Source organism: Falco punctatus, assembly GCF_963210335.1.
Source record: "Falco punctatus genome assembly, chromosome: 2".
NCBI lineage: Eukaryota > Metazoa > Chordata > Aves > Falconiformes > Falconidae > Falco > Falco punctatus.
The window spans coordinates 65388692-65413039 of NC_137581.1; the positions used below are offsets into that span (position 1 = coordinate 65388692).

Consider the following 24348-nt stretch of genomic DNA (forward strand, 5'->3'; position numbering starts at 1 on the left):
AACAAATGGCTGATATACTATGACACCGTGAGACTGGAAAGACTCCTAATGATGCAACTGGCCAGCCCTTCCTCCTCTCAATGTCAGGATATGAGGACTGATCAGCTAAACCAATTTAGCATAACCCAAGTCACAAATCCTCTCAGAATCACGCCTGTGTTATGATATTGGAGAGCAGCATGGTGTGACTGCTGACAAGCCCAGGCATGCAGTTCTGGCTGGAGCACCCAGTACCGCCCCAGCAGAGCACAGCTAACAGGAGCTACCAGCAAGTCTCTGCTGAGCTAGGGAGCAGACCAGGGCAGCTCAGGGCAGCCCAGCTCTCAGAAATACAGTCACAAGACACTAAGCACCCACTGAAGTAGCAAAGTGAGCAGCCCACAAAGCTTACCTTCACATGTTTTGCTGTCTTTAAGAGTGTAACCACTGTAACACGAGCAACGGTAGCTGCCTATCTTGTTGAGGCACAGCTGGTTACAGCCACCATTCTGTGTTCTGCATTCATCAATATCTATGTCAGAAGAAAGTGTTACAGTCAGTTTTTCACCTCTAAATAATCTGGAGGGTGAGTGTGGGATAGGCATTGGGAAGGAGAAAGACCAAACAAGAAACTCTATTACAGCTGCAACACAACGATTACAAAAAGCACAAAGACTTAATTCAGACACATCAAGTACATTAGCTCAAGTTCATTTAATAAAACCCAAAAAGACAGAGAAGGAACTGCTGAGTCTCTCCTTCATAGCTCTGAGAACACAAAAGAGTATCTTTAGTCACTGTGGAGGTGAAGAAGTTTGTTTGCAGAAGCCAGCTAATTATAACCGATGTGTTTTATACCATAACTAACTTTTAAAATCATATTATGACCAGTAAGTTCAGGATAAAAGCTTTAAATAAACCAAGAACTATATATCCTTACTACTACAGAACACGTAAGAACACAAGAAGTTTTAAGTTCACAGCTATTGAGCACTATGAGCTAAACCGTGCTTCACCGAGTTGGCAGCCAAAGCCTGTTAAATCCAGCAGAGCCCAGATTTCAGCCTCATTCTGCCCTACTGCTCATTATATCCCATTTGTATATGGGACTCTAGAGTTAGCTGATGGGCAGAACAGCACATTTCATGGCATTTCATAAGAAAAAGAGGACATACGCTTCAGACCGATCAGTTGCTGAGCTCTCAAAGCTGATTGCACACTGATCACTCAACTGTCTCAAATGCTTAAATAAGCTGCTTGTGAGTGATCCTATAATCTCCCCACAATATTTACATCAGAGGGAAGGGCTTTGGATCTCCTGCTGTCTTGGTTGCCACAATTCTGGACTGGCTGAATGCGATTTCTGGCAATTACTTAATATTGGCAGGCAAAAAAGCAGTGGCCCTGACAGGAAGCCTTGCAGGCAGCAGCAAGAAACATAAACCAGAGAACAAGAGGAGGGAAGATAACTTTGGTACTTCATAAAAGAATAAATAAAGCACTTGGGGGGCTTGGAACTTCTTGCACAAATCATTTCTGCCTAAATATTCTCTTCAGAGGTGGATGGAAACACACAGTGGGATTAAGCAGTTATGGAATAAGGTCCTACTAGCAAGGAGGCTTTAACAGAAGAATTTAATCGGTTTGTGCATCATCACACTCAGACCCCAACTTGCCTGCTGGCAGTAACTGTTCCCATTGAGGGATGTTAGAAAGGAAGATGGGCCAGCTTCTCTGGCTCTGCAGTCTGTGATCTGTTTCACCAGGGTTCACAGCAGCAGCCGCAGCAGTTCTGCTTGAAAAGTCACTACAACTCTGCTTCTGCTGCCCCTTTCAGAGGGGTGGGACAAAATGTTGGAGCATAACTTCTTAGATTACCTTGCCAAGATCAAGCTGAGATCCATTAAAATCATATGAAAATGTTGACGTGAAAGAGTTACCTGAGCCACAGAAGGGTAAAAACATGAGCAGTGTGTGTGGTGTGGTTCAATCCTGTGACTTGAATTGTGCAGCACAGTATCAGTGACCATTTGAGAATACAGCAAAACCCAACACATCTCCATTACAAGTATAAAAGATAATGAAAGCCAATTACCTTTTTCACATGTTTTTCCCTGCCAGCCATGCTTGCATTCACAATAGAAGTCCCCCTTGAGATCTTCACATTTGACAGTCCCCTCTTTGTGACAAGGATCAGGAGAACACTGGTTTGGCAAATCTGATTTATGTAAGGAATAAAAACCCCAAAACAAAACAGAACAATACATTGAACTCACTGAACAATCAGGTGTTTCATTCTCATTAAAAGTCAAGAAGCATAAACAGCAATGGGGAATCACTATCAGAAATACTCACACCTGGCAAAACTGGAAGCTAATTCGTAGGGCTCACATGCCAAACAAGCTGTGCCAGGACTTTTGCAGAGCACGTGCAGTGGAATTCATTTCATTGCAAAAGGGAGTGAGCTACCACTCCCGTATCTGAAGGGCACATCCTGAAAGAAACAGCTCAAAGTAGCTCATTTTGAAGAAAGTTAATTCTACTCTCCCTGGTTTTGGAGAAAATAGAAAGCAGGTAGTAACTAAAGTACTCAAGGACGGACAGGTACTCTTTTTCAATTACTTTTGGTAGTTCAGCTGAGGATTTACCAGGGCTCATAGATTTGTGGCTAGCAAAGGTTTATATCTGAATTTTTTGTCAGAGCTGTCCAACTCAGGCTTTTCTGTTACACAGAATAAGAATAAAAAAGAAATAGCAATGTGTTAACAGCGTAAGGATAGCAAACCAGTAATCCAGTTCACAGACAGCACAATGTTCCTATGGGGTCAGCACAAAGTAAAGTCTGCCACTGATTTTTACGCCAAGTTCCAATAGTTGGCAAATGGATTTTGTCCATAGGAAAGCACCAAGAGATTAGTCACTATACTTTGGGGAGGATCGGGGGAACAAATATCAAACTATTCTATAACTGCTCAGCGAATGGAAGTCACCTGTCCAAATTCACCCTACCCATCTACCTGCAAAGCACCCAGGGACAGTGCTTTGCACAGATAGCTAAAGGAAGGATGAAAGAAAACCCTTGCCCTTGCAAAAAATTAGTTAGTCGCTATCATGTAGTAGTAACCTGTTAGACCAGTGTTCTAGATCAGTGATCTTTGAAAAACATGAATGTGTTAAGTGTCCACACAACCTTAACCAGAAGGAGCAGTGCAGAAGCTCGTTCTGTAGACTGCAAAGCTCACCCAGTCAAAGCGCCTTTCTGTTTACATACCCCTTCCAGCAGTGGGGTTCAGGAGGGACAGGCCTTCTGCAGCCTTTCTGCCCTTGGGTGAACTTTAATCACAGTCCAGTCTGCCATGGATGCCACCTTCTACAGAGAATGTCTGAACCTGACCATAGCCTTAGCAAACCTGAGTGAATGTATATTCACCATGGGACTGACCTTCTACACTGGAGCAGTTAAACAGTCCCGCTGTCCTCCGGACTCACCAGCACGTGGAATGTATTGGAAAAGGAAATCCTACAACTTGAATGCATGATGCCCGCGCTTCTCTTCTGATGAACGTGCATGGCAGCTTCTCCTGCCTGACCAGCTGTGTCCCCACAGTGGGGGTGACATAGCTACAAAGCAATGATTCTGCCCAGTTCTTTGGGTGCATGATACAGGAACTGTTGGCAGCTGCTGCAGCCAGCAGCCTTTAAAGGAAGAACTACTATCATTAGCAATGGCTTCTGCAATCCTACAATTTTGGCAGCACATGCTTACAACTCAGCAGAAACCTGGTTCAGTGCAGACAAAAGGAAAAGTTTATGAAAAGTGGACCAGACAGGAACATTTCCAGCACCTGATCAGCAACAGCCCTCTGCAGACCAAGTTTGGTCTGTGATACTAGATTTGCAGTTCAAAAAGTGCTCAGTGGGTACACATTAAGCAAGCAGTAGCCCCTGTTTCATACAGTGGTTCTACTGAGACCGATGCTCACCAACGTCCAGTTCAGACTCTCCATAATATTCTGAAACATTATTTGTGAATTGATGGGCATATGGGGTGGCAGGGAGTCATGTAGGGAGAGAAGCTGTTTGTAGATTAGTAGCCCTGTCAGACTTCTCAAATTGAGAGAAGTTAAGAATTGGATTAACACCTACTTTAGTCAGGGTTATACTGCTTCTGCATGTCTCTTCTTAACTTCCTCTGTGTGACCCTGAAATTTACCTTCATGACAGGCTGCTTTGAAAAAACTTTAACATTTATGTGAGTGCAGGCAAAAGCAACTCCTTTTGATGTCTTATAAAGCACTGAACAACATTTTTGTTTGCAGCGGGCACCTTAGATTTGAATCACAGTAATGGTTGTGTTGGCAGGTGCCTCTGGAGGTCACTTGTCCAACCCCCCACTGCTCAAGCAAGCAGGGCCACTGAAAGCCAGTTGCCCAGGACACTGTCTAGACAGGTTCTGACTATCTCCAGAGATGGAGACTCCACAACCTCCCTGGGCAACTTGTGCTAGTGCTGGTTCAACCTCACAGTGAAAAAGTGTATCCTGATGTTCAGGCAGAACGTCCTGTGCTTCAGTTTGCTTCACTGCCTTTTGAACCTTTGGTTTGCCTTGCGGACAGCCATTAAGATTAAAAATAAGGTTAGAGCATATGCTTAAATGTTGGATAGCATTTGTGTTAATAGTTATCAAGAAAAAATGGTCAGATTCTTGGGCTGCAATGCACACCAAGTTAGCTGAAGACTGAACTTGGATGAACACAGTGTTGCAGTTTATTCAGATTACCATGGAATAATAATTTCATATTTCTTTATGTTCATCACATTATACAATATACAAGTTTTCACCACCCGTTTCTCTGTAGGGTATTTGAGTTGGACATAAGGACTGTCTACTGCAAGTTCAAAAACTATGACAAATGCACCTGTCCACTAGGTACGTGTTTATAATAAAGATTCCACTGTTCTTCTGAAGAAGACTAACAGATGCCAGAAATCAGCAGATGATTGGCAATGGCTGTCATTAATACAGTCCATTTTTGAAGTCTATATGGAAACAAGACTTAAGTACACTGACTGCTGCTTCCCATTCATTCTCTGTACTGTGAATTCATGTTTTAATATTCACAAAATAGCGCAAATAAAACTTCACCAGGAAAATGGTAGGTGGCAAAGATTATGACACTCACAGTTAAAAAGCAGGCACGCATGACCTAACAAAAATCCCATTGTGTTTTTTAAGGCCACATGCAGCTTCATTTCAAAAAAACCCTGTAGAGTTTTCCAAACTCTTGCAGAATGAAATCCCTAATTCCTAGCTGACCTACAGGATCTCTTTTAGAAAAAGTTCCAGATCTGCCGACCAAAGTACAGGTCTCTGTGTGTAAGGTGAGCATCTATCTGCAAAGCAATTGCCTTAAATTCTTATTGCAGTCAGTGGAGATCTAGTCAGTGCAATAAACAGTCCAGAGTGATTTAGCTCTGCCCCCAGAGCAGACACAGTTTGGTCAGTGGAATCCCTCTAGAACTACTGGCTGCAGATTAACTCTCTGCTGACTGTGATGGGAATACTGCTCGTGTAAGCACCTGTGCTGGAAACACCTGCATCTACCTCTCTGAATCTGGAGCTGAATCTTCCCTGTAACCCTGATCTAAAGATCTTATGAAATGGAGAATCCTCAAATACTCTGCTAAGCTGTCTAAATCACTGTCGCAGCTAAAATTTGTACCTTATTTCTAGAATAAACTAGTCTAGTTAATCCCCCTGCAGCCCTTAGGTTGTGCAGTGTCTTTGTATGCCAGATTAAAAGAGCCTTCCACTACCTTGTTTTGAGAAGAGAAAGGTTGTTAAGAAACAAAATTTAAATGTATCTTGCAGGCACAACCCCACAGAGCTACATAGTCTTTTGGCAGCATCTGTGAAAAATTAAGAGGCACGCTGGAATTGGCCAAGCACAAAGCCTGTCGTTCTTCCAAGTGTTTCAGGCTCCTTCTCCATTACTTCTCCTGTGAATTGACAATGGCTAGCCAAAACTCAACCATTTAAAAATATTTTAATATTTTAATGGGGGAAAATATTATCATTTTATTTCCAAACCACTGCATCTGCAATGGGCAAAAATCCCTAAAAACAATCATTCAGCTTTTATTTTTTCAGATTTTTTCATCACTACTCTTTAGACTGGCATTTCTAAAACATTTCTGATTAACTGTTTAGAACAAGCGTTCCCAGTTGATGCCACCATTTTCAGCAGAAACTCCCATCTCTTTGCTGTGCCACACACATGAGCAAAAAGAAGTATCCAGCCTCACATCCCACTTCCAACTAGCTGACATACCGCAGCCGACACGGGCGCCACAGGTCTGAGCATTCCCAGTCAAAGGACTCACATTTGTACATGCTACTGCTGCATTATATGAGGGCAAGTCTTCACATGCCACTTAGTAGCCTTGGAATTCACTCTTCAAAAAATGTTGCTGTAATGCAGTTTATAAACATGAAAGGTCGACTAAATCCTGAGCCTGCTTTGGTAGCACTGGTATAAACACATGACTAATCAAACTTGATCACACTAAGAAAGAAACTGAACCACAGGGGCAAAAATGAAATTAAATATGCATACATGCCATTTTCTCCACATTTGAACTAATGTTCTCCCAGAACATATTTAGAATATTTATGCAGCTTTATACCTTTAGCACTGCTAAGCTTCAAGAGGGAACTGGAAAGGTATTAGAAGAGTTCATTAAATTCTGGTTTCTAATGTTAGTAATGAACAAATACCCCTTCCCTCCCCTACACAGTTACCAGTTTGGCTTCCAAATTGATTTGAACTTTTAAAGGTTGTAGTATTTAAAGCACAGTCACATGATGCGTGAAACTGATCTCTTTTATGTAAAAAAGTCCGACACAGGCCTGGGTTTGACTTTGAGCTTTTTTTAAAGTCTTTTAAAGATTCCTTAATAGCAGTGAGCCAAAGCTGACATTCAAGAAAAAGGAAAATGAAAGGCCAAGCACAGTGTACAACCTTATGGTAAATCCTATTTCTCACCCCTCTTGCTTCTCAGACTATTCAGACCTTAGGAAACTGGTGGGAAAGAAATGTCTTGCATCATAAAATACCAAAGCACTGAAACATGACAGCGAGATGGTAATAGGTTATAGAAGGGAAAAGGTCTTGTTTTGCTGCTCAGACAGGACCAGCCATAGGGAGTTTCAAGCCTAAAGAACAGGAAGACCAGTACTAAAATACTATCGAAAATAGAGATGGCTGAGCTGGTCCCACTTCTTCAGGTATTATGAGAGAATATTTAACTACAGTATACAAACCAAAAATGCTTACTATGAACGCATGTAAGGAAATCTGGACTTCTTGTATAGGGCGACCCATATTTCTGAATACAAGCTGAAGAACAGAAAATGAAATTGTTATTACTATAATGATGACATGGCAACTGTTCAAAGCATACAAAATGATACCTGGCCTGCAAGAGTTCGCAGGGGTGCAAAATCTGTGCAATATTATAATCCCCCAGATGTCTTAAAATTCTTCAGTTCATTAAAATTTTTTAGCTCTGATGTACAGTAGTTATAAGCCATCTGAAGAGGGTGATCACTTAACCAGATGCTACTATGATTTTAAAAGCATGTTAATAGCTACTGAAATTTGACCTACTAAATCTCTTAAAAAAATCTAAAAAGCACACGGAGTTTTCTCAAACTGTTGGCATTTGTGATATGTAATACTACATACTAAACACAAATGTTTATTTTATATAAAAAAAGAAAACAATATAATGACATGACTATGATACATTCAATAGAATAAGCCAGTGGTTCAATCAGTAAAGGCACTATTTTTATTTTTTTTTAATTAAAGACATTAGTTAATAGCTAAGTTAATTAATGCAGGGAAAAGATGTAAGACGTTACATTATCTACTAATGCTGCAAGCTACAGATACAAATGCAACATCAACGCTTTAACATGCAGAAAACATATAAAGGATCTCTCTATGCAAATCTATACCTAAGTAAAGAACACACCTCAAAATCACATAAGGAACGTAAAGTCTATCTTAAAAGTTAGCAATGTGTGTTTATTGCAATGAGATTTCCATTACTTTCCTTAGCAGAGACTTCAGCTGTGACAATCTCCAGTGTTAGGTACCACATACCAGCACTGTCACAAAATGAAAGTAAAAGCTGCAACTCACCCAAGTATTTCGGGTAAAAATATTCCTGTAGAAGGAAGAAAAAAAAAAGCAAAGATTTATTGAATAATATTTGCTTCTATTGTCATACCATTGAAGAGCTACGGTTAGTTCGGTGGTCTTGCATGGCAATCGTTTAACGTGGTCCAGCATCCTAATTTCTTTATATCCAGAGCCAGAAGCAACACAGTATCATATATGCATTTTGTCTTTTGAAAAGGAAAGAAACATTAGCTCCAGTCTCAAGATATTTTTTGGCAACAGCTGACTTGGTAACTGGTAGTGGCTGAGCATGAAGCCACTTACTCACTGTCCAAGAGGAAAAGGTCCTGACGGCATGAGGTAAGGGAAGGAAGAGGAATCTGGAGACAAAACTCCAGAGGGAAAGTACAGGATCATCTAGTCACTCAGTGCCTCCTCGGAGGCCCTCTGCTTCATGCAGAACACGGGCAGCACCCTAACATCACTAAAATAAAAAAGGTACCTTTTGCTTTTACAATGAGCACCCTACAACTTTAACAGCAACCATTGCCATACCGCCCACTCCATCACATCATGGAGATGTTCTGCTCAAAGAAAGGAATAATGATAATTTGCAAGTGAGGGGAAAATTGACATTCGTTAATCTAAAACCAGACTGCAAAAGGCATTCCCATTCCTCTAATGGTACATGGCCACAAATTACTGTTCTCTATCTTGTGTCAACAAAGTGTAGCCATACAGTGGGAGCAGCAGTTTGCTGATGTGATGTGGATCTAACCTTGCACATTAGAAAAACAATCAGCCTAGTGAAGCCTTGCCAGGCACAAGAGTGCTTGTGCCAATGCAGAGAAGCAGCAGGAAAATGCAGCGGTGCTACCTGCAAGTGTGAGAGATTGGCCTAAGCTATCATTAAACCACATTCTTAAAAAAATACAAAAATGCATGGCCAGGAAAAAGCATTTTTTTCCAATTTCACTTCATACTGGATTTCATAACGTGTAAGTCACTAGTTAAGCATTGTTAAAATTGTCATTGAGGCATGCAATGAGGGAAAACCTGTGGATTTTACCAGTGCTTAATTATTTTATTTTTAAACAAAGCATTTCTCAGCTAATTAAGAAAGCATACGCATAGCATAATTCTCTTTCATACAACACGAGCAATTTTCATATAGCACTATCAGCAGTGAGACTGGGACAGTAAATATCCTGTATTCTACACAATTACTTTGGTCTATCCAATGTGCAAAATAAGGAACTATTTTATCTTCTCCTTTTATTACAGATGTTTGGATAAGCTTATGCATATATACAGGCATGTGCATACAACAGAGACAGGCACACACCGTGAGTCTTTTTTTTTAAGGTTTAGTTTTGGAAAAGACAAGTCAAAAAAAATACAGTCAAAATAAAAGTAAATCTAAGCAGTCTAAGTATTCAGATGAGTTCCCAGCTGTGCTATAACCACAAACTGAACTTCAGCCAGCACTTGAGGAGAAAAAGATAGCGGCATGTGATGAAATATTACAAATATTTTTTTTCATTATTTCCCCTTTATTCAATACGCATCACAAGAATGTGCAGATGTGTTTAACCACCAACAGAACAATCCAGACACTGGCAAGAACAACTTTTTCTGCACTCACAGAACAAGAAATAGGTGCTTTTGTATTCATGGCCACCAGCCTAATTGCTCCAAGTCAATGATGGCAAAGGCATAAAACTTCATTTTCTCCTTGACCTTTGATGAATGAATTGAGTGCTAGAAAAGTCATATAGAGTTTAATTTTGAATGAAGGATTAAGGTAACTTTCCAAATGCAAACTGACTGTATATTGATTCGACGCCAATTGAACAGTAGAAGAGTGAAACTCCAAGACACTGTACCACACAAGCTTCCTTTCACGAGGTACATAACAGAGGTAAGTGATTTAAACAGGAGGCTATTAATAGAATTAATTTAACCCTTCTTTCCCTGTATTCCTCATTTGCTTATCTTATACAAAACTACTTGCTCATCAGTAGCACTTCTCCAGGCCTACAGGACTTGCTGATAATACCATTCAAAAATAAAGCAACGTGATCACAGGTTCTAACATTACTCATTCTTGTATAATGAACTTTTAATACCTCTCCGTAATCATTTTTCCTTACAACAGGCTTCTGGAAATACAATGACAACAGGTTTCCATTCAGCCAAAAGATTAATAAAGGATGAAGGACAAATTATCTTCCACCTTGAGAAAAGGAACCTGCCTAAACTGAAAATAGCAATCCCTTTTCAAAAACACCGATGACAAGTTTTCCCAGTTAAAAATTGAAGTTGTGCCTAACCTGCACAGAAAGACAGCCAGACGTGCATTATTTCTCGTGTGAGCACTCAGCTTCATGATGCCCTAGTCTGAATGACTCACAGATGTCAGCGAAGAGTCAGGTCTTTGCAGAGTCAGGTCCCTGTTAAAAGTCTGAGACTCATCTTCCCTTTATCAGCAGTCTCCAGCTGTATTTTCAGGATCCATCAAAAATGCCAAGAGAAATGCTTTGAGGCTTGCTAAGGAGGAGTTAGCAAAGATTCTGTGTTACTACTTTGCTAATTTATCAACATTTCTCAATTTTAGCCTCACCAAACATCTCACCATTCAGAAAGCCACCCAGTATTCACAGGATCAAAACACAGGAGGTCGTTTTACTGTGACCACCATGGCAGCAAAAGTCACCATGGAAATATACTAAGTGTTAAGTTTTCAGCTTGGACTCTAGTAAAAGAAGTCAACATTCAAATGTTGTCAGCCCTTCTCCTTTGGATCTTCTTGCCTAATTACTGCTGAAAATAAAAGCAGGAGCAATGGGCTTTTAAAATATAAAGCTATAAACAAAACAATGCTGGACATAAACATCCTCTGGATAGGCTGCTGTAGAGATGCTAACCTTACCAAGCTTTCTAACCGCTCTGTCCGGTAGTAATCCATCCCAGTGGATGCATGAGCAAGACAATATCTTGCAGAAGCACCACCCTCCACAGAAGACCAACCTTCATGAATGCAGTTGCAATAATTCCAGCCTCCGTGCCTGCTCCTACCAAGAAAACCTTTATGTATTTCCACCCCTCCTTTCTGTGACCCAACACAACTTCTGGCTGGCTGCCTCCCACATACCAACCAGTATGACTGGGACACCAGGAGCTTCAATAGTCAAGGGCCTGGCACCAGGACACCCACAGCCCGCAGACCAGCATGTGGTATGAGTTACACACCACACATCGCGTGCCACCATATAGCTCAGCAGAGATCTCAGGTAAAGAGGGAGAAATAGGAGAGACTGGGAAGCGCCTCACATCTACAAGTCTCCACCCTGTCAGTGAAACGGAAAGGATGGCATGGCGCCGGTCCCTCCAGGCAGGTCCTGGCTTGCTTATTTCAGCTCAGTTCAAGAGACTGTCCAGAAGACAGAGCTATGATTTGACAGAAAAGAGTTTAGCTCTACAGCCCCAACCCCTTTCACATGAACATGTGTACATGCTAGAAGCAAGTCTTTCAATGCATTATAAACAAGTACTGGTTTCCACAACAGTAGTGCAAGACCTAGGAGTGCATGCTTTTATTTCAGGGTCGAGTGACACCAAACATTTTTTCATGGGGTTAAGAAGTTCCTCTCCCACCTACATCCAGAGTTTTTTCCTACCCTTATAACACAGCCACTACAACAGTTAGTGTCGATATCTAAAATGAAAAGAGAGCGCAAGTTTAAGTGTCCTCAAAAAAACCAAGCCAAACAAACACACCCCAAAACTCCAGGTTGTTTTTTTGTATTTGTTTCTTCTTCCAGACATTCACGGTTGCAGTGAAACAGTTAAGAACAGTTTCTGTGGAGCCACCCCCACAATAACCTGCATTGAAACAACTGAGGAGAACAGCACCGTGAAGGTAAGAATTCATAGCAGGGCTGTGGAGTCAAAGGGGCAGAAGTACCTTCATCAGCTTCCCCGCCAAAGGAAACCTACAGTGTGACTGGGGTCACCACCTATTTTCAACTCTATGGCCAAACTCTCCCTTAGTGGTAAAATCCAGAAGTTACACAAATTATACTGGGTATGCATCAGTCCTGCTGCATTTTTAGAGAAGATGGAAGAACACCAAATCAGAACAGGCATCAACATGAGTCACTGTATAAAAATAGCCCTTCTGAAAACATAACAATGACCCTGTCTACACCAGGAAAATGTTCTCACTGTTGCTTGAAGTAATTGGCAACACTGGAAACCTCAGCCAAAAGGGCCTGCTAACGGCTTCTGTTTATTTTGCTTGAGTCAGGTAAGCTTGATCAGCACTGAATCTGATCAAAATCACGTTTGAGCTGCAGTGGCAGCAGACAAAAGATGTAGTTGACAGAAGGACTGCTCATGTTCCTGGAAAACTGGCTCTCGGTGGCCCTGCATGGGAGTTGGACCAGATGACCTCCAGAGGTGGCTGCCAGCCTCAACCACCCTGCGATTCTGTGATTCTGTGACTGCAGCACTGCTAACACTGAGGGATCTCACAGACTTGTGTTAGCAATGGTAATTTCTAAAAAGCACTTTCTTAGTTACCTAGTTACCTCTCAGAGAGCAGCGCCAACTCCCACATCATGCACTTTTCTCATTTCCATACAATGACTCTCCCTTTTCCTCTTTCCTTCAGGACTGAATATTTGTCTTGGGCATGGCTCGACCTCCTCCTTTATAAATGTACTTCATGTTTCCACACTGCAGGCCTGCACGACCCTTGCAAAGCAATGGCCGCTAGCAACCATAATTTGCTATAATTTAGTGTTTGGCAATTGTTAACTGGTATAACCTGAGAATGCAAATCTCATTAATGTTCAAGAGCCCTCTCCATTTTTTGAAACCCAGGCTTAGGCTTTTGATGCATAGCAAATCTCATGCTGAATTATTAGGCCTTCCTCCCATACAATGTAATTAAACCGTCCTGTAATTCAGAATTTTAAATATGTAGAACCTATAGGTATAGAAGTTATGCTCAAATCAATGCCATGTTGCTTCCACAAGCTTTCCCTCCCATTGTGAGGAACCCTACACTCAGCCAGGTTAGTTTGCTTCCTACTTCGGGGCGATCTGCATTTTCCATGCAAGAAGCAAGGAGAACTCTCCACAACTTGGCACGTAAGGCTTTAGAGAAACAAGCAGGTCACGTTACAATCCAAAAGCAGCCTCCACGTCTCATCTCATACCACCAAAGTTACAGCTGCTTAGGGTAGCTTTTAGATTCTGTGTCCATTCGCAAAGCGTCCACTTCACACTGACCAGCTATTCTGGTGCACAGACTGTGACTGCCCCTTCCACTGAGTTGTTGATCTTTACAAACAAGAAGCACTCATGACCACCTTCTCCAGCATCACCCATTTCATAGAGACTAGGTATCTCTGCAGAATCCTGAAGACTGGAAATGACATCTGCTGTCATAGCTTCACTTGCCCTCTTCTGAGGGGCAGGGCTATTTCCCAACAGCTTACTGAGGTGCCACTTCAGCAAAAGACATTGCTCTGCAATGAGAAAAACCTCACCAATGACTAGAATGTACAATTACTGGGAAAAAAAAATAATGAAAGGAAAGAAAAGAAGAAAAAAAATGTTTCTGTGTGTCACAGCCAAGCAAAACGCACACTTACATTTGTGAAGATGTAGGGGGCACAGAGAGATGATTTCTATATGCAGCCTGAGGCAGGGTTTGATTGGACGGAAATGGTGTGAAATAGATGTAACTGGTGCCAAGGGCCAACTGAAAACATTTGTGGAGTGATTCCAGTGCTGTATGTGCTTTTGAGTTATTCTTAATGCACTGCAGTCACGAGTGCCTTGAGGTTTCCTCCGCTGCTTCAGGCTTCAAAGGCTACTTTCCTTCCAGCTGTATTAATGTGCAATTTGAAAAGAGGATCTCAATTTGATAACAGATCTTCACTCGGTCGGTGTTGCTTGCTTGAATCCTTACTCATTGCATTAGTTAAAATATTTGTACATGTGGTTAAATTAACACTCAGAAATTTTCAGTGAAATTAAGCAAACCAGGATCTGACAAAACATCTAGCGTAAGTAAAAGGGATCTCCCTTCAGCATCCTATATTCTGTCACTACTCTGCAATTACTTAAACTGTATTTAAAATAGAACAGATTCTATATCTCATCCAACATGATTTAAATGTTTGTGATCTCTCCTGCAGCTCTGTTAACATTTTACCCACTGAAGTAGAATACTACATTTTTTTCCCCCCTTCCTGTAATCTAGTGATACTGTTTCTTAGGATTTTGCTTACCTGCAGAGGTTGCAGCAGCTCACACTAACAGTGTTCAGCCACTCTGAGGCTGGATTTGGCCTCAGAGGGGACAGGCAAGCGAGGAATAGGGAAGTGACATATGAGACAACACTAAGTCCTTTCGACAGAATCTGATCTCATACTTCCCTGTTCATTATTTTAATAACTAAGTAACTTTTGCTTTTCTCTTCCTGTCCTAAATGTTTTCTGGAATTGAATTAGGACTCCCTGTTCTTGGAACTGGCCGAATGTGGTAGCTCTCCAGATGCACATGATTTTGTACAGTGCAAGCATGACCCATTTGCCTTTTACCTCTTCATTCATGCACCCCTCTGTCCTGCCAGGTGTGCAGAGTGAAAACAACACCAACATTTGTCCCCACTCCCTGGCTACCCTCCTTACTTTCCAACTTTGCCCTTCCTCTGGGTCCCACTGCTGATGCTCAAAGGAACAGGAAGAAAATCCAAAATAATAAATAAGGAAACTTCCCCACAGAAGTGTACATGTGTGGACAGCCTCCAGAACAGCAGGTCATAACAGAACAGTGATGAAGGTAGAGATATGGAAGGGAGACCTGCTGAAAAACTTCAATCAGATTCTCCAAGACTTCATTGTTCACTCACCTCTTTGACAGCATGACCTGTGATAATCCTTTCTGCTTCTCCCCTGGCACCTGGCCTTCCCAGCCTAAACTCAATGCTGTCCTTTCCAACATGTTGGTGCAACCCTTTGCGAAGCTGTATGGTGAACTGGACCTGGGAACTGGACCAGCTGCAAAATGATCCTTTTTCTCTCCAGACTACTTTTCTTTAGATTGGTTACTTAAATCAGTCCATGCAGTTACAGAAATTGCTGTGCAGGAAGGGTGAACAGAATAGGCAAGGGAGTTGCTGATTCCAACTAGATCAGCTGAGCTCCCAAATGTGAAACCACAGCCTGAAAAGTAATGGGAACGGAGGAGATGCAAACCTCCCTGCTACGCCCTGTCGCAGTTTCTTCTAGATCTCCGATGGTGATTCCATCCTTGTTCTTTATACTTACTGGAAAGTAAATGCTTGTAATTTGTTAAGTTCACTTAGAGTTTAGAGCACACATGAACCACAACTGCCAATTTATACAGAATCAATGTTTATCTTACCTGATTCTTATGCAGCTGCACTAACAAACTGTATTAATTCCCAGTAGGCTGCTCCACTTTTTTTTCTTTTTTTTTTTTCTTTCTCTGTGTTTTAAATTTAAAAATAAAATTAAATGAGCCCATGGCCACAAAACTGTTTTCTTCATTTTTTAATTGGCTTTTTCCCCTCTCACGTATTTATTAACACTTATTCTATTCCTCTAAAAAATTACTTATCCTAACTTTATCTGCTTTTTCCATTACCTCCTTTCTTGACCCAAACCTGTAAAATGTCCCTGCTTAAATTTATCCCTCTTAGCATCTTTTTCCATCTTAACTTCAAACAGCCCCTCAGTGTAATATTAGCCTCTTTTGTCTTCTCTTGTGCCTTCCCTCCTGCTGCACAGGAGGATTAGCATGTAGTACTTTCACGATGTGGTGTTTCAGTATTTCCAGGTCTATTCTGAATTTCTGGGCTAAACTCACATGACTGGAAACAGATAAAGATCAGGTAGGCAAGAGTCCAGCAGAGCTGATGGAGCTGTGCCTGCTTCCACCAACAGCAAACCTTGCTCACCCTTCTCAGTAACTTTTGATGAAGCAGCATTTAGCTAAGAAATGTATGACCTGCCTTCTAAGGCAGGCAGGAGTATTTTTGTCACCCTCCTGCTACTGAACTCCACCACCACAAAAAAATGCTGTGTCTGTACCGCCAACTAGGTAGATGCATCCTGCTGCACAATGCCAATCTGTTTGCCTTTCAGATCAGTTAGACCCAAGGGATTTTGGTACACCACTCTCCCATCCTGTGTTTCCTTTATATGAAACTACAGGGAGAAGGAAGAAAGGAAAGGGAGAACACCTGGCAGACACCAGGATCTCATCCCAGCATAGAGTGGATGCCACTGTGGCACACAGCTAGGCACTCAAACTTTTCTACTTTCTTCTTCTCTCCTTCAATCCATTCCTGGACAAAAGTCTAAATCTCCCCATATTTTCTTTCTCAAAATCTGTTAAGCAGGTACCACTGTGCCTGGAAATCCATTCTTCCATATTCTTCCATGCTTGAGTCCAAGCAGGTAAAACCATCAGCACAGAATTTTCCGGTAACTCTTTCCCTCTCTCAGATGAATTCTGCACCAACAAGAAGAGATAGAGAAAGTTATACCAGCTATAAATCTAGCCCTTCTTCCACACTGCCAAAATGCCGAAACAAATCAGGATATTGAGAAGAATTTTCACTCCCTGGGTACTCAGATTTTTGCCTGGATCTAGAAAGGAATATTCTATACAGGGACGATGACATCTGTATTTAAAGATGGTATCAGTATTTTTCGTGTCTAGATTACACAACATTTGCCAAATTACTCAAAGAAATTTTACACTGCTTTACTCTCCCAGTAACTCCTTTCCTCTGCTACATGCCTTCATAGTTTTCTGACTAGTATTTACAAAAGTGTATCTACCTTGCTACTCGAAGTAAGACCTAAATATTGTCTGCCAAGCACTCCTCCTAAAAGATCAGAGTAAAATTTGGATTACTCTAGTCTGTGCATGCAGCTCATCTGTGTTATCGTGACCACGTCACATAACAGAACAAATAAAGAAAAAAAAACCAATGAGCCTGTAACACTATGAAAACAAATGAAACTGACCATTATCACACCCTATACATTGCTTCATCTGCATTTCAGCTTCTCAATAAATGCAGCCTAGCAGAAAAACTGCTGACATTGCTGGACATTTTGTTAAGATCAGTAATTTTCCAAATGTGACTGTAAAAAGTCCCCAAAAGCCTGATCTGGTCTCACTGCTGCCCTTGCCATGACTGGGAAACTGGACTAGATGAGTGGACTGGAGACCTCCTCAGTGCCCTTCAGCCCACGTCACCCTGTGATTCTCTGCCAGTGTTTTGCGTATCTGACAAGCCATAGATTTTAACAGCAGTTTGGATGCAAGTGCCTCAAAAGGCAGGAGAACTTTTCATGTGCCTGCCTGTGAATCAGATGTTCATTCTGCACGCATATGAAAACCAGCTGGCTTTCCAAGGTACTTCATAGAGGGACAAATTCATGAAGAGTAAACACAGGTGGCCAGCGTTTCTGGTGGGCCTAACACCTTTCAAAGTATTCAGCATGGCAATTCCAATGGTGACCTGCAGGAAGACCAGTAATTCTTCAACAGTAACAACAGCAAGCAAGATGTGCAGTGACAGATGCTGCACTGATAAACTGGTATCAAATTATAAGAGGCTGCATTCAATCACCTTCCCTATGCTGAGCCTTTCAGAACAGAGAAATTCCCTCCACAAGGACACTTTTTGCTCTACTTATTCTTTAGAGAAATCCAACATTTCCAAGAACACCAGCAACTACGCTCCCTTCTGCCCTTTGTTTTACATGCTTGGATGACCACATTTTTAGACCAGGTCAACCAAATTCCAGAGCAGTTTATCAGTCAGTTAACAAGCTGTAATACCTTGACTGCATACCAAGGTCAAATATTTCTGCAGTACTGCTTTTTATAAGGCCTCATCAACATTTTAAGTAAGCTAACATTCTTATCTCTATATCCAAGATGTTTTGCAACTTCATCACATCTATCACACCCAGCATATCTTTTTAATAGATCACATTTAGAAACAGTCCTCATACCTCCCATGAGCATGTTTTCTATCTTATATTATCTTTTCATTTTTCTGTTTGGTACCTCTAGCATAGATGAAATTATAAACCAGGAACCATCCCACAATTCTGCAGTAATATCTAAGTATGTTATAATCAGCTTCATGAAAAAGATAGGCTGCAAGACTCATTAACCCAGGCTCACACTTGTTTTTACCATGTATAGTCATACAAGTGGCACAGACTGAGTTTTGTTCTGCCTCCTAAAAAAAACCACAATCGAAAAACGTTTCAATTGATCTTCCTTCCTCCAGTCTGGGCGAGCTGATATTTCTATTTTCCGTAACATAAAAGACAAAAGCTGCACTGGCCTACAAATGAATGGCCATTTGGCCCCGCCTAATACACTATTCTTAGCAGCTGAAGTAAGTAATCACACATGTGGCAACACCCACATTCAGGTTTCAGAAAATGTGTATCTGCTGCTGACTGCCTGCAGATGTTGCTCTGGAAAGCTGATCACTGAAACAATGAAGGCGCAGAGAAAGAGTGCTCTGCTATAGGTACGTGACGTTTCATTTCTATTTACTGGTCTGTCCTGTAAACAGGCATCTTTCTGTAAAATGTTTTTCTTGGCTAGATGTTATAATTGGCTGGATCAAGCTATGGTTTTACCTGGGAAGCATCACGCAGGCTATGCTACAGCCTTGCTTCATCTTGCCTGAACTTCTGGAGCTGTCTGATTGAATCAGTTAATGCAATTTCCTAACACATATTTAAGTCATAGGTCTTGAAATTAGACCTTGAAATTCTCTTTACACAACCACAGGAGAGTTAAGAACGGCACGATTTGTAAGGACTCATACATTTCATTACATCACCTGATGGGGGGGGGGGGGGCGGGGCAGAAGGGGGCGACAGGGAAGAGAGACAACACTTGTGCTCACATCACAACACTTTCTTGAGGTCGAACAGAGAAGCAGCAAGCTATATAGTCTCAAACTAACCTTCAGTTGTCAAGGCTGCAAGACCGTTTCTCTCACGGGACAGTAAACAGCTAAATACCTACATTCACGCTCATCCGACGCTTTAAAGCATAAAACCTGGGAGACACAACAGCACAGATCAGCAGTGCACTGATGTGTTCCTCACGGCTTGCCTACTACGAGGTTAGCCACAGGGCTCAGGGCAGGGCAAGAAGTGTTTCTTTCTGCCATGACTTAAGTAGTTAGCCCCGGTGACCAGGTTCAGCAGGCAAAGACAAAAATTTCAGCCTTCCTAAACTACAAGGAATCATCAGCAGCTGTCAACAGCAATCTGTACATTTCCCTGGTCAATAAGAAGTCCTCACCTTACCAGCATGGATCAGCTACAGCCTGACAATATGCTTAAGTATGACTGCAGTTACTGTAATTCCTCAGCTGCTAGGTGTTGTTTATCAACAGTATTCACCTTTCCTGAGTCAAGTCTGTCTCAGCTAGCTTCCCTCTCCTGTCAGCCAACAGGACAGGACGTACAACACAGCATCAGTGAAATGACAACATAACTTACTAGCCTTAAGAGACACTTCCATTACCTCAGGTATGTATTAATAGTCTGTCCATCAAATCCACAAATACTGCCGGAGGAGTAGTCACCTATGCCTTACAAAGTACTGAAGGCATCCAATGTGTAGAATAGTAACAACCTGCACACATGAACTCTGCCACCATGCATTAGAAAACTACTACTCAACCACGGCTGCTGCCTTCATGTCACATACCGATTGCAAAATGGATAGGAAAGGCCATAAATCCCCTGATAGGTGGTGGCTCACTTGCTTCCCAGTCAAAGTGAAGCAAAATAACAGGAAGGAGTAGGACATGCTGCACGTAACAAGTTCACAGCTCTTTGGAAGTTTATGTCTCAGAAAAGCTAGAATCTTATGTCACTGCAGGCCTAGAAGTATTACAAGATACAGTACTTTGGTAGAAGTGTATGCAAAATAAGCTAGGGGGCACAGACACTCGAAGATCCTCTAGCCTAAGTGATATTTCTTCAGAGGTTTTCAGAACTAGAGAGACCTAGCAGTAGTAACAAAGAAAATGCAACAAAAAAAATCAAAATCATTTGCAATGACAGAAAGTTTGCATTGTCCTGCAAAACACACTTAAACGGCATGACTGGATCTTATATTTACGTATTTACACTTACTTACATATTTAACTATCATATTATACATGGTAAGATTTAAACCAAATTTATTTCACTATTTCCATTAGAGCTGGAGAGCTGTATATTTTGTCCAATACACAAAATAAGTACTGACTATTGTTAAAAACTCCTGACACATTTACACAGTCTACCACCCTCTAAACTGATCTATCAATGCATCATCGCCTTTGGCTACTTTCTTGGCCAGAAGCCAGTCAGCAAAACTGGTGACCTTAGATCACCTTTTTTCCAGAATGCTACAAAATCACATTTGGGTTATTTTTTCCTGCATTTGCTGCTATACGGTGAGTATTTACACCGAGCTAAAGTTATGTTATTCAACATGAATTTGGGAAGAGTTGTGCCTGCCATTCTCGCCACATTACAGTTATGCATATTATGTATTGGCTCACTTTTACAGGACAGAAGCAAACATTGCTGCATGCAGATGTGACTACACGTACACACAAGAGGTGTACCGTTAAATGCTGCCTGGGCAAGTGCTCCTTAAGCTTTAAATTAAAAACTGTCAAAAAGAAAAGCCAGCATCACAATGTTTTTGCCATACTTGCTACTGCCTTGTGACAACAAGCTACAGCACTTTATATCCAGCGCTGAGCCTGCTAATGAAGCACACATGTCAAGACTTGTCTGACTGAAGCATAAAACATCTCCTCAGATGAGTCCCTCCCTTGCCTGTGCTCTGTGTGTGTCTGTGTACACACACACACACACACACGCTCGCTCTCACTCTCTCGTGCTCTGTCCTATCTTCTCCCTAGAGCATCATATTATTAACAGGAACACGCTGTGCAGCATCAAGCTTCAGTTTGAACACCAAGAAAATCCACTTCCCACTGCTAAATCAAAGCCAGATAATCCCCGAGATGAGAACAGCCGATCCCAAACAGCGTAGAGAGGTGTCAAGTAATTGGAAGAGTAAGCCAAGCTTAGTAAAGCAACACAACTGCATCCACATGCTGTCCAAAGTGAGAAGAAGACTGAAGAGAAAAAGTCAGCCTTGAGAAGGCTGGTAAAGTCCGCTACGCCGGTGGTGTGTGGGCTGTGACTGCCTGCGGGACTCCACACTTGGGGTTAGAAGCACGGCAGGACCACCCTCCCCTACACACACTGTCCTGCTGCTGTAGTGGCAGGTCCTGAACCTACTGATTCCAGAATGCTGACCAAGCTCAACATGGCCCAAGAGGATTAAAGTGTGTTTACGACACACTTCTTCTGAGAAACCCCTATTCTGACACACACCACAACATTAAGGGGGTTTTAAATACAGCTGGGATGGGAGGCTGAAGGGAAGAGGGACAGTAAGGTGTCCAGACAGGGCACCCACCGCATTGTATCGCGCTGGTCTTGCTCCACGGTATCACACCAGGGGTGAGGAGGGCCCTTCCCCCCGGGGGCAGCAGGCCCGGGCTGGGCTGCTCACCCCCACCACCCCCGCCCCGGTGTTTCTAACCGGGCAGCACCCGCTGTGCCATGTGGCTTTCAGTCATGCACCTAATGGTTCTGATTCTTCCTCCTCATCATCCTCCCCCCCCCCCGCCCCCAACCGCCTTCCGCAGCTGTGCGTGCAGCTGGCACCCAGCCGCAGATGGCCGGGGGAGGGCAGCGCCGGGCAGCCCACCCGCACCCCCGCGGCGGCTCCGTGCCCTCACCGTCTCGGGGTCGTTCTCGAACACCTCGCGGGCCTCCTCCTTGCTGCAGTGCTCCTCCACGCACTCCCTCTCCAGGTGCCCTTGCTTGGTCTCCTCGAAGATCTGGTAGGCTCGCCGCTGCCTCTGCCGCAGGAACTGGGCAGCCTCCGGGGCACGCAGCAGCACGGCTGGGCCGCCGGTGGCCGGGCCGGCGGGATGGGGGGGAGAGGAGGAGGAGGAGGAGGAGGAGGAGGAGGAGAGGAGCGGGAGGAAGGAGAGGCAGCGGTGAACAGCGGAGCCCGCCTGGCCGCGCCGTAAGCCCCCCTCCCCGCACACCGAGCCGCCCCGCCCGGGGAGCACCGTGCGCCCTCCCCGCCCGTGGGTCCCCGCGGCCTCGGCGCGGCCCCTCACGCCGCCAGCCCCGCGGCCGCCGCCGCCCACCGGCAGCCCCCGCCGGCACCGCCGCCGCGAAGCCGCGCGTCCCCCCCGCCGCCTCGGCAGCTCCCCCGGCCCGCACCTACACGCGCGGGGCGGTGGCGGATGCTCGGCGGCGTGTGCGGCGGGGACGGGCCGCCCTGCGGTACTCACTCTGCGAGGAGTCCGCCGCCAGCAGGACGAGCAGCAGGGCGGCCCTGAGGGGCGCCGCGGGATGCGGCATGATGCGGCGGCGGCGGCCGGGCCGGGCGCTGGCGGAGCGGGCCGGGCGGCGGCGGCGGCGCGGGCGGGGAGCGCGCTGCTACTGCGGGAGCGCGGCGCCGGGGAGCCCAGCAGGGGAGCCGGGGAGCCGCTCGCCCGTCCTACCCAATCGCTCGCCAAGTCCCCGCCGAGCCGCGGCACAGGGACACACCTCGCGGCGGGCAGCGGCCCGGCCCCGCGTACCTGCCCCGGCGCTGGGGAGAGGCCGTGCCCAGCTGCGGGGGAGTGTTTACCGGGAGCCGGGCCGAGGGGCGGGCGGCGGGGCGCGGGCGGGGGCTGCGCCCTCACCCCCGGCCACTTCTTTTTAATGGCTCCGGGCCCATCGCTGGAGGGGCAGAAGCTGGCACCAAACCTACCAGCGCCGCCTTATACTGGGAACTCGGGTTCTCCCCACACCCCGATACCTCTTCCCTTCACGGCTAGATTTTCAGTTTATCCCACTATTTTAGGATAAACTCCTGGGGGAAGAGGTGGATGTGGCTTATACCAACACACTGCAAGCCGTCCCGTACTGTCCCGTGTCCAGCCGTAGTTACGTGGACACGTCCCCCGTTAGCCGTACCCTGGAGCTGTGGGGTGGGAGCTCAGAGCTGCCCTAACCCTGGCCATTGCCACCGCTTTACAGCCACCCCAGTTACCTGCGCTGCTCTGCAGGTGGGCGAGCGGCACAGGTGACTTGAGTAACACCGAAGCTATACATTCTTCAAGAAAACTGTGATGTGAAAAAAGTGTAATTTTAGTATTTAGGTATACCTAAGACAGGCTTTGTGACTCCGCAATAAATTACTGAAAATGTAATGTAACAAATGTAAACAACATATTTATATTACATACAGTTGAAGTACATGAAAACCTAAGAGCCAGCCTACTCATTCAAAGCAACCATTCCTAGGCTGGCATCTTCTGCCCAAAAACGGCCAGTGGTAAACACACAGGTAAGAGGTATGAAAACATACAAATCACCGTGGAGTGGTCTTTCTGTTTTCAGCTTCTGAAGTGCATTGGAAGAGCTTTCTTAGGTCAAAACCGTGCCCATTGTCACACTAACAGCCACAAATGCACCTCTTCTCCATTAATATGTCAAAGAGCTTTTTGATCTGTTGGTACTTCTGGCCTTCAGGAGCGGCAGTAAGGTCCCAAGTATGCCCAAAGACTAGACAGGAACTTCTCCCCACCAGTTTTAAATCCAGTGCTTAATAATTTTATAGGGTACTTGAATTTTCATCATCTAAAAAACTGAATTACCATGCCTGTTTGTATTCACCATGAAATTCTATAGACCTCTCTTACAAGCTTTCAGAACCATCCCTTTTCCTGAACCGTGGAGCCCTGGTCTGTTCTTTGTTTCTAACCGCCTTTGAGCTGGCATTGCTTGAAGCTGCAGTCCCACCAGTCCCCGTTGCTTGTTCCTGTCCTTCGGTCACATCCGCTTCTTGTGCTGGCATGCAGCGAACCTGATCAGAGTAACCCAGCAAAAATGATTAATTTTAATTCAGAACAGTTCTCCCACCCAGCTGCACAAACACCAAAAGGAAGAGCCTTTCAGGGGTGGCAGTGAGTAGCCGCAAGTGGAGGGAATGTGGGCCTGCTGAT

At 43.9% G+C, this 24348-nt stretch overlaps 1 protein-coding gene across 1 annotated transcript in view; it reads right to left on the bottom strand.

Moving 5' to 3' along the window:
- GAS6 (growth arrest specific 6) overlaps positions 1–22849 on the bottom strand; it is a 41327-nt gene extending 18478 nt beyond the window's left edge. The window contains exons 1-6 of the mRNA XM_080375509.1: positions 22648–22849; positions 22081–22247; positions 8190–8214; positions 7317–7379; positions 2075–2197; positions 392–511 (exon numbers count right to left, since the gene is read on the bottom strand). Of these exons, the coding sequence (XP_080231635.1) occupies positions 392–511; positions 2075–2197; positions 7317–7379; positions 8190–8214; positions 22081–22247; positions 22648–22717 (568 nt within the window). The 5' untranslated portion in view covers positions 22718–22849. The remainder of the gene's footprint in view (positions 1–391; positions 512–2074; positions 2198–7316; positions 7380–8189; positions 8215–22080; positions 22248–22647) is intronic.
- Positions 22850–24348: the final 1499 nt, after the last annotated feature.